The sequence below is a fragment of the Poromitra crassiceps genome (genome assembly GCF_964638095.1).
Source record: "Poromitra crassiceps genome assembly, chromosome: 30".
NCBI classification, from domain to species: Eukaryota; Metazoa; Chordata; class Actinopteri; order Beryciformes; family Melamphaidae; genus Poromitra; species Poromitra crassiceps.
This window is the reverse complement of record NC_139652.1, coordinates 10,619,907-10,635,164: the sequence shown is the minus strand read 5'-3', so window position 1 is coordinate 10,635,164 and position 15,258 is coordinate 10,619,907. Positions and strand designations below refer to the sequence as shown.

Genomic DNA, 15,258 nt, shown 5'->3' with positions numbered 1-15,258 from the left:
ATGTGCAGAAACACACGTCCCACACAGTCTTCATGACACATATACGTGCAGAAACACATGTCCCACACAGTCTACATGACACACATATGTGCAGAAACACACGTCCCACACAGTGTTCAGAAACATGACGCATATATGTGCAGAAACTGTAGAGAGACATTCATACTTACTTGATTACATTTGTCTTCATCTCACTTGTGGTCAGTATACTATTGGGAACAATCAATGCTGCTCTCCCCTCTATACCAGAGGAAGTAAAGCAGCCCATGCTTCTTGGTGCCATGCACAGCCAGGTGACTGACAGTTTGAACCATTTCAGGAAGCTCAGGGGGAAGTGGCACCCCGACACTGGCCTGGCCACTGAAACAGATGGAACCAGAGCTTCCCCGTGGGTCTGGTCTCCATTTCCTGGTCCTCTCTGGGGCACGTGTGTGTCTGCCAGTGGGATATGGGTCAGATGGCCGGCTGTCTTTATCCACATTGGTGCCAGGAAAACCTCCATCCATTGGGAAACAAGAGGGCGTCCACTTGGTTGACTTGGAATGGAATTTGGGATTTCGTTGGAGCTTGTTGGCAGCATCTCTTTTATTGTGCCTTGCAGTCATTTCAAATGACAAAATCCCAATGGTGAGATTACAGGTGTTACAGGGTATTACTTAGTGCATTTATCACAATAGATTATGTTGTGATCATCTTGTGTTACAGGATAAACCATGGTATTTTCTAGGGGTGTGCCACCTTAGGCACCTCACGATTCGATTTGATTACGATTAAGGGTGCTACGATTCGATTATTAAACAATTATTACGATTATTACGATTAATCACGATTTTCGATGCATCTTTTTCACCAAACAGGATTTTTTTTAAGCAAGGTATATTTGTCAGTATCCATTAATTAAAGTAAACAAACAAATGTACCTCCATTATCTTCAGTTGCGACTGAAGTCCACGCATCACATGTTACAGCCACCCTGCATGCTTTCTTCAGTGATTCCAGTTTCCAGTACTTCGGTTTTGGTCTCGTTTTACAGTTAAGGAACTGCTTTCCGGGCGAAATACCGTATTTTTTGCAAATAAAGCAAAAAAATAATTGCAAAAAAAAAAAAAAAAAGTTTTTTTTTGCAATTTTTTGCAAATCGATAATCGAACATTGTGAATCGATTTTAATCGTCACGTGACTCATCGCGATGCATCTAAAAAACGATTAATCGGCACACCCCTAGTATTTTCCCACCGTGGAGATATTATTGACTGCCACTATAGTACGTCTTCCAGCCAGAACCACCTTGTGTGTACCGACCGTGTAGCCATGTCTTTCCAGTCGCAGTCTTGGGAACTCCCAAGTTCCGAAGGGCTGTTCAAAGGCCTCTGACCCGCGGGAGCAAAGGACACGAACGTGGGTGTGGACCTGCAGGTATTTGTGCACACACGGAGCAGAAAGGAGCTCTTCACGCCATGCCAAGCAGAGGCGGGGGGGCTGTAATGAAGGCGCACCAGTGGCCGTGTCGTGGTGTTAAAATCGGGTCTCCTCCTAGAGATCCCGCTGACTTCCTGTCCAACTCCAGTCTAATCCCGTGCCATGCTGTTACCTAAGACTGAGCTCATGCCACCGAGCCTTTGCCAGCTGCTGTGCTGCACCTGAAGGAGACGTTACCGCCACTTTTAGGATGCCACTGGGGCCCTATTTCTCAGCTTCCCAATGCGACTGCTGAGCCAGGATACAGTGAGCCATTCAGATCGACCACTGTGTTGGCTAGTTGAGCATTTCCCAACACGAGCAGCACGTTGGTCTGTCTTGAACCGTCCAACAGACCTGCTTCTTCAAGATTCAAGATTCAAGATTTTTATTGTCACTCCATGGTACAAGTATCACGTGTGAAATTCTTGTGCTGTGGACTCCGTTTACGACATAGTACAAATAGGCAACAAGCAATGAGCAATAGGCAATAAGAAATAGGCATCAATAAGCAATACTAAGCAGCAATAGGCAATGAGGCAGAATAGCGATAAGACAAGTCAGTGGCATATTCATTGCACATAGGTGCACATGTTATGTGCATACGTTAGACATGTTCGGACATTTTAATTCGACGTATTTGACATACAGTGCAAATAGCATGTACCTTATTAAACATACAATTAAACATTAGGCATTGTGCATACGTTAGACGTGTTCAGACATTTTAAATTCGACGTAATTGACATACAGGTGCAAATAGCATGTACCTTGTTAGACATACAATTAAACATTAGGCATACATAATGGTAGCAGCTGCAGTACGGTACGGTACGACTACTACACTATTTGTGTATGTTAAGGAGTCTCGTGGCCTGCGGGAAGAAACTGTTCCTCAAGCGATTTGTGCGTGCTTTTGGAACCCTGTATCTCCTCCCTGAGGGTAGCAGGGAGAACAGGCTGTTGTGGGGATGGTTTGTGTCTTTGATGATCTTCAGGGACCTCCTGAGGCACCGCTGGTTATACAGTTCGTGCAGTTCTGGCAACTCGTCTCCTGTTACGTGCTGGGCCGCGCGCCTCACCCTCCGTAGCGCCCTGCGGTCCATGGTGGTACAGTTCCCGTACCAGGCGGTGAAGCAGCCAGTCAGCAGGCTTTCAATGGTGCCTCTGTAGAAGTCCCTGAGGATTTCTTTTCAACAGACCTGCTTCTTGTCCAAGGAGAGGCCAAAAACCAGGTTGAATGTATTCATCGATGATGGCCGCTCTCTCGCTTAGGGTCGTGCCGATTGGCGATCGGATCGTATAGTGCCGATGACGTCGTGCGTTGGCGACGTCAAAGGGTGGCGATTGGACGATCTGACTGAGGTCACGATCGCGCAACTCTACTCTCGCTGCTGATACTATCTAAGTATCTGACATGGCAAAGCACTAATGGAAGAAATGACAAGAACAAGTTGCCTATCCCACCTCAGGTTATTCATTTCAGCAGCAGCACACCTCTGTGGGAAGTGTACTGTAGTGTGTCTTATGACATTTTAAACAGCTGTTCAACTGTCTTTTCCCAGTGGCCTGTTTGTTCCATGTTGAGGATGTTCTCACAGCATTCATGGTAAATATACTGTAGGTGCTGCTGATGCACTCAGGGTGTTTCTTTGTTGCAAAGTGGACAGATGAACGCATACTGAGCCTGGGCATACTGAGCCTGGGCATACTGAGTCGGGGCATACTGAGCCTGGGCATACTGAGCCGGGGGAAATCATAGCTGAACTATTCAACAACAAGCAAATTCAGCCCAAGAGCTGGTAAGACAAAACAAGCACAAATAATGTTCAGCCGCGTGGATAAACTTACCCAGGTGGAAAATAGTCTCCGGTATTCACTAGCAATGTTTGCAATCTTATTTTGGTGCTATACTCGGTTACATAAGATTCCTCATTTTATATTTCTGACTGCTTGTGTGTGTGTGTGTGTGTGTGTGTGTGTGTGTGTGTGTGTGTGTGTGTGTGTGTGTGTGTGTGTGTGTGTGTGTGTGTGTGTGTGTGTGAGCACGAATGTGTGTGACCTGAAAGATGTCTCAGCGTAGTCAGTATTGTATTTGTATTTGTACTTGTGTTTGTGCATGTGTGTGTGTGTGTGTGTGTGTGTGTGTGTGTGTGTGTGTGTGTGTGCTGGTACTTTGTGCCTTAACACGACTCCTGGTGGATCCAGAGAAGTGAGGAGAGCCCCAGGCCCATCAATAGTTGAACAGGAGCGCGGCTGTATGTGTCTGTAATGAGGCATACCACAACCCATCATCAATATTTCATGCTAGCTCAGGGCCAAGGGATGTTGCTCTGTGGTTTGTGTGTGTGTGTGTGTGTGTGTGTGTGTGTGTGTGTGTGTGTGTGTGTGTGTGTGTGCGCGTAAAGTAAAGTGTGCGTGTGCGTAAATATAACGTGCGAGTGTTTATGTGAGTTTGTTCCATGTATACTGTTTTGTAAGACTTTAGTGAGGCCCGGTGCGCTTCTGCAACCACAGACACTCGACCTGTCTGTGGTCTGCATGCAGAGGTCCCGAGGTGGTTCGACCTGTCTGTGGTCTGCATGCAGAGGTCCTGAGGTGGTTCGACCTGTCCGGGGTCTGCATGCAGAGGTCCTGAGGTGGTTCGACCTGTCTGTGGTCTGCATGCAGAGGTCCCCAGGTGGTTCGACCTGTCTGTGGTCTGCATGCAGAGGTCCCCAGGTGGTTCGACCTGTCTGTGGTCTGCATGCAGAGGTCCTGAGGTGGTTCGATCTGTCCGGGGTCTGCATGCAGAGGTCCTGAGGTGGTTCGACCTGTCTGGGGTCTGCATGCAGAGGTCCTGAGGTGGTTCGACCTGTCTGTGGTCTGCATGCAGAGGTCCTGAGGTGGTTCGATCTGTCCGGGGTCTGCATGCAGAGGTCCTGAGGTGGTTCGATCTGTCTGTGGTCTGCATGCAGAGGTCCCCAGGTGGTTCGACCTGTCTGTGGTCTGCATGGGGAGGTCCCCAGGTGGTTCAACCTGTCTGTGGTCTGCATGGAGAGGTCCCCAGGTGGTTCGACCTGTCTGTGGTCTGCATGCAGAGGTCCTGAGGTGGTTCGACCTGTCTGTGGTCTGCATGCAGAGGTCCTGAGGTGGTTCGACCTGTCTGTGGTCTGCATGCAGAGGTCCTGAGGTGGTTCGACCTGTACAAAAAACAAAACAAATAATAACGGTCCATTGGAGTGAATGGAGGTGACACAATTCATATCTCTATGGCTCTGCTGTTAACATCAAACTACACCTGCACCCTCCAACCCTCTGCATGTTCCTCTGCTTCAACCCCACCACATCAACACTACCTGTCTCTGGAAACACAAAGAGAGCTAGAGGAGCGGAGAATACTGGAGAAACAGAAGAAGGCCCAAATTCTTTATTTTTCAGATTGGGAAACTCACCAGTTTGCTTCATGTTCAACCTGTGTATTGTGTTGGATAATTGGTAATTAAAAATGGCGAAGAAAGCAATGATGTTTTTCTACAGTACATCATTACTGCTTTCAGCAATTGAGAAAATGCAAATTACGTTATGTTACGTTATCTTATGGTATGTATGAATACTTTGCTCTGATGTGTAACATTACAATACATTTGTAAAACAGAAATTCTGAATTCTACTAGAAAAGACATTTCAGAGCGTCTTTCTCTTTGATGAACAGCCTCTTGCCTCCCTAGCTTGCTAATATCTTTTCATATTTCTTATTACATTTCACATTTCGTAGAGAAACTGTAGCTCTCTTTTTGAATCCTATGGTACTACGGAATGCCTAAAGATTCAATGCAGATGTTTGGATGAACCACGCCAACACCTGGTCTGTCTACACACATACAAACCACATGTGCATGCGTACACACACACACACACACACACACACACACACACACACACAGGACTCACTGATGTGTTGGATGAGAGTGTTGTTGAAAAAGTTCACCTCCATGCCCCCCCCTCATAGCTCTCATCCCCCTCGGCCAAGTGAGCAGTACTAAGAAATGGAGTATGGAGAGGAATGTTAAAGGCTACCTTCAAAGACCGCCAGCCTACTGCTTTAGATCTGTGTGTGTGTGTGTGTGTGTGTGTTTGCGCCTGTGTGTGAGTGTGTGAGTGAAGACCCCCCCTCCTCCCCTATAGGTGATTGGATCTGATCTCTTCTGATTGATTCATCTGTCTGGTGTGTTCCACAGGCGAGAGAGAGAGAGAGAGAGAGAGAGAGAGAGAGAGAGAGAGAAGGCTGTTAGAGGCCTGTCTAAATAATTTACACCTAGCATCTGTATTGATCAGGATAGTGCTACTCTCCGTGGGCCGCTCCACTACCCCGATCTCTCCATCCCACTGGCCTCCACTCTTCTTTTTACATTGTGACCTTGTGCCCCTATAGCTTCTCATACCCCCCCTCACTCCCCACCTGCTACCACCTAGCTTCTCATACCCCCCTCACTCCCCACCTGCTATCACCTAGCTTCTCATACCCCCCCTCACTCCCCACCTGCTACCACCTAGCTTCTCATACCCCCCCCTCACTCCCCACCTGCTACCACCTAGCTTCTCATACCCCCCCTCACTCCCCACCTGCTACCACCTATCTTCTCATACCCCCCCTCACTCCCCACCTGCTACCACCTAGCTTCTCATACCCCCCCTCACTCCCCACCCACTACCACCTAGCTTCTCATACCCCCCCTCACTCCCCACCTGCTACCACCTAGCTTCTCATACCCCCCCTCACTCCCCACCTGCTACCACCTAGCTTCTCATACCCCCCCTCACTCCCCACCTGCTACCACCTAGCTTCTCATACCCCCTCCTCACTCCCCACCCACTACCACCTAGCTTCTCATACCCCCCCTCACTCCCCACCTGCTACCACCTAGCTTCTCATACCCCCCCTCACTCCCCACCTGCTACCACCTAGCTTCTCATACCCCCCCTCACTCCCCACCTGCTACCACCTAGCTTCTCATACCCCCCCTCACTCCCCACCCACTACCACCTAGCTTCTCATACCCCCCCTCACTCCCCACCTGCTACCACCTAGCTTCTCATACCCCCCCTCACTCCCCACCTGCTACCACCTAGCTTCTCATACCCCCCCTCACTCCCCACCCGCTACCACCTAGCTTCTCATACCCCCTCTCACTCCCCACCTGCCCTCCTCCACATCAGAGTGCAGGTAGACCAGCGCTGCGAGGCAGCAGGAAATGCATGAGAAGGGAGTAGACGAGGAAAGTGCAAGAGAGAGCATTTTAACCATCGTTCTTCAAAGGCATAAGCAATAGGCAAGAGAGAGGTGGAGGCAGAAAAACGTGTGTGTGTGTGTGTGTGTGTGTGTGTGTGTGTGTGTGTGTGTATAGCACATACGTCTGTGCAGAGTAATGGAGTAGGTGATGCAGGTCAGTGGAGATGTACATTAGAAAGGAGTGTATTGTATACGGAGGCTGGTCCAACTTTAGTGCATTAAAGCCAGTCCATTACTCCATTAAATACTGCGCGGTGCCACGGGCGAACACATCGTATATCAACACCGCTAACGTGTTTCACCACCACCACACTGGAATGGATTTGTTGGAATATATAATGTATTCCTGCTAGCAGAAATAGCACAATAGGCCCTAGCTTGTGCGTGCAGAGTATGAATATGATAATTGCTTGTGTGAATGAGAGGGCCTTTTCCTTGCCCTCTGTGGGCATTGCAGTGTTAGAGGTGCGCTAAACAACATGGATAGAATATGATAATGATTGTGTTGCCATGCAGAATCTGGCTCCCTCTAACATGGCTTTTCATACACACTGTACATGTTGGTAGGGCTTTTCATACGCACTGTACATGTTGGTAGGCCTAGGTGGGCTTTTCATACACACTGTACATGTTGGTAGGCCTAGGTGGGCTTTTCATACACACTGTACATGTTGGTAGGCCTAGGTGGGCTTTTCATACACACTGTACATGTTGGTAGGCCTAGGTGGGCTTTTCATACACACTGTACATGTTGGTAGGCCTAGGTGGGCTTTTCATACACACTGTACATGTTGGTAGGCCTAGGTGGGCTTTTCATACACACTTACATGTTGGTAGGCCTAGGTGGGCTTTTCATACACACTGTACATGTTGGTAGGCCTAGGTGAGCTTTTCATACACACTGTACATGTTGGTAGGCCTAGGTGGGCTTTTCATACACACTGTACATGTTGGTAGGCCTAGGTGGGCTTTTCATACACACTTACATGTTGGTAGGCCTAGGTGGGCTTTTCATACACACTGTACATGTTGGTAGGCCTAGGTGGGCTTTTCATACACACTGTACATGTTGGTAGGCCTAGGTGGGCTTTTCATACACACTGTACATGTTGGTAGGCCTAGGTGAGCTTTTCATACACACATGTTGGTAGGCCTAGGTGGGCTTTTCATACACACTGTACATGTTGGTAGGCCTAGGTGGAAGCTGACAAGCGATACTTAATTAATCAAATGTTAATTGTGATCAAGAGATAAAATCATGATTAAACGTGCTGCATTCCTTTTAGCAGTGTTGCTCTCGTTTTCTCTTCTGTTGTAAATCTGGCACACCCCTTTCCCTCACAGTGGTGCACTCCGCCCCTTTCCCTCACAGTGGTGCGCTCCGCCCCTTTCCCTCACAGTGGTGCGCTCCGCCCCTCCTCCAAAGCCCAAACACGCTGCGGTGCGTGTAGTTTCAGCTCGAGTTTAGTGTTAAACCTTCCTTGGTAGAATATGACCAGTGTTTTTTTTTGTTTTTTTTTAAGTTCAATAAATGCATGATGTTTCCAAAATCAAAGAGGAATCGTGTTAAATAATCATGATCTCAATATTGATGAAAAGAATAAATAATCGTGATTATCATTTTGACCATAATCGTGCAGCCCTAGCGATGCTGTAGGAATAGAGTGAAAGTAGAGAATTGACTGTCTTCCTGAGACAGTACTGTATCTACTGTGGTGATCTCATTGGTGGAAAAAATAGGTAGGTAGGTAGGTTAGGTAGCTACTTTTATTCATCGCCAAGGGGAAATTCCTCTCTTACAGTAGCAACAAAACACAAATACACATAGTGTATAATATGCATAGCATATTTTCGCTAATATGGTCCTCAGTGGTGGAAACGGGGGGGACATCTGGGAACAGAGTTCCCCAAAATAAACGTTGAGAGGGAACGGCGAGAACAAGAAGGGGAACGGCATTCCTCCTCAGGTTCCCCTTAAAAAAAATCTTGCAGAGCAGTGGAGAGCAGAGCAGAGAATAGTAGGAGAACATGTATTTGGAAGCTGAATAAGCAGCGTCAATAATCAATGTGTCAGCAAGCCATGAATAAAATCAAGGGGAAATAATCAGTAGAGCTCGGCAATCTTATTTAAGTCACTTTGGTAAGAGATTTTTACGTAGCTGTAATGGTATGAGTAAAATAAAATAAAAACAATCAAGCATTCAGAAATAATAGCCTATGCCCCCCACTCGACGCCCAGTGCGTCGCGTCCGGGAACCCCCAATCCTGCATATTAAGTAGGGCTGTGAATCTTCACTGGCCTCACGATTCGATTCGATTACGATTCAGAGGGCTACGATTCGATTCGATTACGATTATCGATGCATCTCGATGCATCTTAAATCGATGCATCACTTTTTTCCGCAATACATGATTTATTTTTTCTCACTTTCTTTTTTCTCACTGTGTGGCTACTTTTAACCTCTTGCATGGCACCGTAACCCCGGCGTTACGTTTCTGATTTTTTGCTGTTCATCTGTCATTTATGTGATTAATTAGGTAGTTAATTCTGAACAATGCTGTTCATGCTACATACCAAATTAACCGGCTGAATCTTGCGCATCCATGTCTTCCTTTTTCAGATCAGATCAACACAGCAGAAGTTATAGCTGTCTTTGTACAAAGACAAAGACAACATTTCAGATTATTTGGCTTTTTCAAATGGCTTTTTATAATGGCTTTTTGGAAATCCACCTAGGTATCTCCCTACAAAAACCACTGCCAAATACTCATGTTTTGGTATTTTTTCATCTTCTTTGAGTTGGGATGTGGTAAGGCCTGTGGCTATGTCTCTATTGGGTTTCTAGCCATAAATACAACAACCACAGGTAACTGTTTACACTCTAAAAGTGTTTTTTATTCTAGGCGAGAATCAACCACTGTGTCTGAGCTGGTGTTACTCAGGGTCAGTAACACATAGAGTCATTCTGACACTTGGAACAGAAACTTCAATGCGATGCATCTTATAATCGATTATTTTTGACACCCCTAATATTAAGTAGGGTTCCCAGAATAAAACCAGGCCATTTCCACCACTGATGGTCCTATGCAGCAGTTGTGATTTTGAGATGACATCAGTGCTGTGTAGGTGAGCAGGGTGCATGTGAAACATCAGTGCTGTGTAGGTGAGCAGGGTGCATGTGAAACATCAGTGCTGTGTAGGTGAGCAGTGTGCATGTGAAACATCAGTGCTGTGTAGGTGAGCAGGGTGCATGTGAAACATCAGTGCTGTGTAGGTGAGCAGGGTGCATGTGAAACATCAGTGCTGTGTAGGTGAGCAGGGTGCATGTGAAACATTAGTGCTGTGTAGGTGAGCAGGGTGCATGTGAAACATCAGTGCTGTGTAGGTGAGCAGGGTGCATGTGAAACATTAGTGCTGTGTAGGTGAGCAGGGTGCATGTGAAACATCAGTGCTGTGTAGGTGAGCAGGGTGCATGTGAAACATCAGTGCTGTGTAGGTGAGCAGGGTGCATGTGAAACATCAGTGCTGTGTAGGTGAGCAGGGTGCATGTGAAACATTAGTACAGGAACGGGATTTTTTCTGTAAAAGCCATAACAGGAGAGGAGGACAGACAATGGGAGTGGTGGGTTGAATTATTGAGGCTTTGATATGGAGGAGAGACTGGGAGGAGAGATGGGCTGAGCTGTGCTCTTAAGACAGGGTGTAGCTCATGCAGTGTGCACACACACACACACACACACACACACACACAAACAAACACACTGGCCGCCTTGGGTTAGGTCTTGTTAATGTAGTCACGCAGACAGACGGGCAGACAGACAGACTCTCATACAGACTGGGCCACACAGGAGTCTACTCGCCCCATATTCCCACACCTAAACACACCAGGCCCAGAAGAAAGAACGCCCCAAGACCAGGCCCACATATGGCAGCAGGCTTGTCTTACGAAAAACACCCCAGCGCCACAGATGTCTCCTCCTTCTCCCATTCAGTCCCCCCCCCCCCCAAAAAAAAACAGGGGGATTCCAGGGTCAGGGAATAGAAACGCCTCCATCCTTTTCCCTCTGTAAAGTGTTTTTTTTTAACTCCCATGTAGAAAAGCCTATATTTTGGGGGAGTGTGTTCTCCTTTTTGAGCAGCAGACTTTTCCCCTGTGCTACACGATCTGTCTGGCTGGAAGCAGTCCAGTCTCTGAGCTCTTTTCCTCCAGTGATGCAGCCGTCTCTGTGGTCCCGTCACTCAGAGCCTTTGTTTACTGGCTGGATCAATAGTGAACTTGCTGCTGGATACACTGAGCTGGAGATGGAGATGTGTGCAGCTGGGTAATAGACCTCTGGCTGTTTTCTGCCCTGCTGCTGCTGCTGCTGCTCGTGGTGACCTGTGATGAATCGGTGCTTCAGCCAAGCTATCAGGGTTACAGCCAATTAGCTCATCCATCTCCTCCAATAGGGTTGTCGATAGGGACAGGCTTTGATTAAAGCAGGGAGATTTGTTCAGGATGACTTAGATTACATTCTGGAAGTGCTGGCTATATGAGTAAGACAGCTACAGTATCTTAAGTGTTTTCTTGGTGAGCTACTGTGAAAGTACTGTAACTCAATCCACTTAGCATATTGTGCTCCAGGTTCCGTTTCAAAAGGAGAGCTGATCATTTAGTGTGATTGAGGGTGTGTGTGTGTGTGTGTGTGTGTGTGTGTGTGTGTGTGTGTGTGTGACACTGTCACCTGTGCTTTAGCACCTGTCTGCACATCTGTGTTCTCTCCTCCGTCCTCCCTGAGAGGTGTTGTTCTCATCAGCACCACAGTTAATAGTCAGCATTTGTTAACACCTGAGCCATGTGCTTATTATCAGCACTGTGATGAGCTGTAGCGTGTAGACACTTCCTGTCACAAGCGTGTTCATCACACCAACTAATGATGGCAGCCTAGGAAGGAGGGGTACTTATTGCTAGTTCTGACACTTAATCAAGGGGTAAAGTAGATTCTAGTCTAGTATTTCCCAGTCTATTTTCCACTTTTCTATGAGCTATAAATATAGTATTAGTAAACCATAATAATGGTGAGATATAGTATATTATAGTTCATGAATTACATTTGTGAAACATTTTTGGTTGCTTTGTGACTAATATGCCTATATATGGATGTATACATTTGTTTATGAATGGTTTGGGGGCAGGACTCGATAAGCCTAGGCTTCTTCCGACCCCTTTTCAAACAGTTTGCTCTTTATTCTGTTGGAGTTTACGTATTTTCCTTTTGCTGAAGTCTATTGGACTGTTATTGATGTTGACTTGTTTTTCATTTTTATGTATCGTTTTAACTGTTTGAAATAAATCGTTTCAATCAATCAATCAATCAATCAATCAATCAATCAATCAATCAATCAATATGCACATGTGACTGGATTTGGAAAAGCACTGATACTAGGATTGAGAGTTGCTAAACCCTGTGATGAACAACATCTTCCTTCTCTCCTCAGTAACCATCTCTACCAGTACCTCCTTTGATGGTCTGCTGGTGACTGGCCTCTACACCTCCACACCGGTCCAGTCTGCTCCCATCCCTGCTCCTGCTGCCTTCGGCTTTGGTAAGTCACTTTTCTCCCGTCTCGTCTCCCTGTCTGCAAGGTTAGAGTGTGGTGTGTGTTTAAGTGGCCCACCTCAGATCCTCTCCCATACTGGAGATGTACAGTAGTGCCACTCCAGGGTCCTTCTTAAACACTAGCCTATCAGTGCAAAAACACCAAATTGTGTCTGTCCTCCCACATGCTGTACATGTAGATACCGCTGAGACTATTGACCCATTTGTATGTAGTATAACTGTGAGCCTGACCCAGCCCAGTGATCCACATCCATTCCCAGAACATACAGTAAGACCATTAACCTACCAGTGATGTGACAGCCATGATGGATGAGGAGTGGGGCTGATGTGGCCATGGGTTAGGCCAGATCAGAGCCGTATAATAGAAGAGTTCCGACATCTCCATTCACTCCAATGGACCAGTTTTTTTCCAGGAAGTAGAAAGTGGAACTCTTGAGTAAAAAAAGCAGCACTGTCGAGTTGCATCAAAATAGACAGTGTTGTACTTTGAAAGGGTTTTTCATCCCTTGAAATGAATCAAATTGTACATTATCGGCTTTATTTTAGCATGCAAAAGTAGCGCGAGACCCATTCCTGGCTGTTCATTGGCTAATGAGTCTCGCATTTTGGTCCTTCGCTGACGCCACTCTCTTACTAGAGGACACTAGGCCAGATGGGTTAGGCCAGATGGGTTAGGCCAGATGGGTTAGGCCAGATGGGTTTACACTGTTTGATGGTGGAGAAAAGAAAAACAGAACGCTGCATAATGAGAAGAGGAAATAAACTTAGAGACCACAGAGGAAAAGTGTGTGAGGCCTTAGAACAACAGACAGTAGAGAGCAAAGAGCAAACCACAAACATCTAAGAGCATGTCGATGGTCCTCAGGTTGGCTCACTGGTCATATCTCCAAATGCAGAGCAGGCTAAAGGGTGATGGAGATTGAGAATAGCGCTGAGGGCATCTAATACCAGTTCTGTACAGTCTGTTGACTTCACCGTTATTTCTTATAACTGCAAAATATCTCCATTTAAAGCTGGAGTGTGTAACTTTTGTAGTGCAGAACCTTTGTCTCCCCCTTCTGGCACTTCTGGCAGAGAAGGAACGTGGGCTGGTGTCGGGAAAATGAGCTCCAGACTGTTTCCTTTGCTCTTTATTGTCACACAGAAACTGGAAACAGCTATCAGCGTGTTGTTTAAACGCTTTGAGCAATAAAATACAACATCTTTGTAGTGTTTATTTTATTTCCACATGACCATTTAAAAACTCATGAACACACCAAGGAAGAACAACTTCCCAAGTCGGGAAATGGGACAATCCAAGCAGCACGTGAATTAGGGCTGTGAATCTTCACTGGCCTCACGATTCGATTCGATTACGATTCAGAGGGCTACGATTCGATTCGAGTACGATTATCGATGCATCTCGATGCATCTTAAATCGATGCATCACTTTTTTCCGCAATACATGATTTATTTTTTCTCACTTTCTTTTTTCTCACTGTGTGGCTACTGTTAAAATAAAAGTGCATTTGGAATTGCATTGTATTATGATCCATAATTAAAATAAACAACTGCATGTACTTCCATTATATTTTATTTGATTATAAAAAAAAAATAATAATAATAATCGATTTTTGACATTTGTGAATCGATGCAGAATCGTGCACGTCCGCATCGCGATGCATCTTATAATCGATTATTTTTGACACCCCTAATGTGAATGCAGCATTTGTAATAGGCTAGCCATAGCTACTGCATCAGGGTGTAAAAGAGTGAATAGATAGTTTTGAATGTGAAACTTAAGGACTCGTTTCATGTCAGAGTTTCATACATTTGGTCTAATAAGATTTGGAGGGTCTAGAAGAGCGGCACCACTTAATTATTTATCCCCATTCAAGTTAGCAGAAGGCTAACCGGAAATTTAACGGGCGGACGTCTCTGGCGCGCATGCTCCAGACCAGCGTGGCAATGTCACTGGACGACAACAGATTGAAAACTCCGCTCTACTGTGGAATGGAGAGAGTTATCTGACTGGCGCCGATGGGCTTAATCAGCATTGTGGGAACTCGTTTGGCAACATGCTTGAATGTAACGGACGTTGATGAATATGTCAAGGTTACGCACTCTAGCTTTAAACGTCTTCTTTCAACGACTTGAATAAGTGCAGCCCTTATTACATGCTCATAGGAGCAATTGAATTAAAGGGTGACCCATTTCTGCACACACAATGAGGAGTTCTACACTTGAGATGGAGTGTGTGTGTGCGGATGGAGCCCCGTGTGCTGGGGGAGGGGGCACTCTAGGGGGCGATGGACCGGCCATAAAGAGCTCCCTTGGAGAACGGGCCTGTTGGCCCAGAACTGTGGCCCGGCGGGCTCACAGACCCTGACTAACTCCACTGTTCGAGAGAGGCGCTGACTTCACCCCGGCCAGCGCAACTCTTCATTCTTGGCAGCTGTGTTTGGGGGGAAGGCATCCAAGCAAGGATTGCGTCACCTCTGCCTCACTCGTTAATTTGAAAAGTTTGAGGAGAAGTACTGCACAGACTGATAGGCAGTAGTGGTGCAAGTCTGACTTCCTGCACAGTGTGTGTTTGAATAAGTAAGTGTTACTGCATAAAGTGTCATCTGCTAAACAGTGGTGCCATTCCAACCAGTCGCCCTGTCTCCTCACTCTGCCAGCCTCAGACACCAGTCACACACTCTCTGTCCTCAGTGAAGAGCTCTGTCTCCTCACTCTGCCAGCCTCAGACACCAGTCACACACTCTCTGTCCTCAGTGAAGAGCTCTGTCTCCTCACTCTGCCAGCCTCAGACACCAGTCACACACTCTCTGTCCTCAGTGAAGAGCTCTGTCTCCTCACTCTGCCAGCCTCAGGCTCTGCAGGCACCAGTCACACACTCTGTCCTCAGTGAAGAGCTCTGTCTCCTCACTCTGCCAGCCTCAGGC

The 15,258-nt window shown here is 46.6% G+C and overlaps 1 protein-coding gene across 1 annotated transcript in view; it reads left to right on the top strand.

Annotated features, from left to right (window-relative positions):
- LOC310800381 (reelin-like) overlaps positions 1 to 15,258 on the top strand; it is a gene marked incomplete at its 5' end in the record, with an annotated part of 103,820 nt that overhangs the window by 32,232 nt on the left and 56,330 nt on the right. Inside the window, one exon of the mRNA XM_083662983.1 lies at positions 12,210 to 12,357. Coding sequence (XP_083519109.1) covers positions 12,210 to 12,357 — 148 coding nt within the window. The remainder of the gene's footprint in view (positions 1 to 12,209; positions 12,358 to 15,258) is intronic.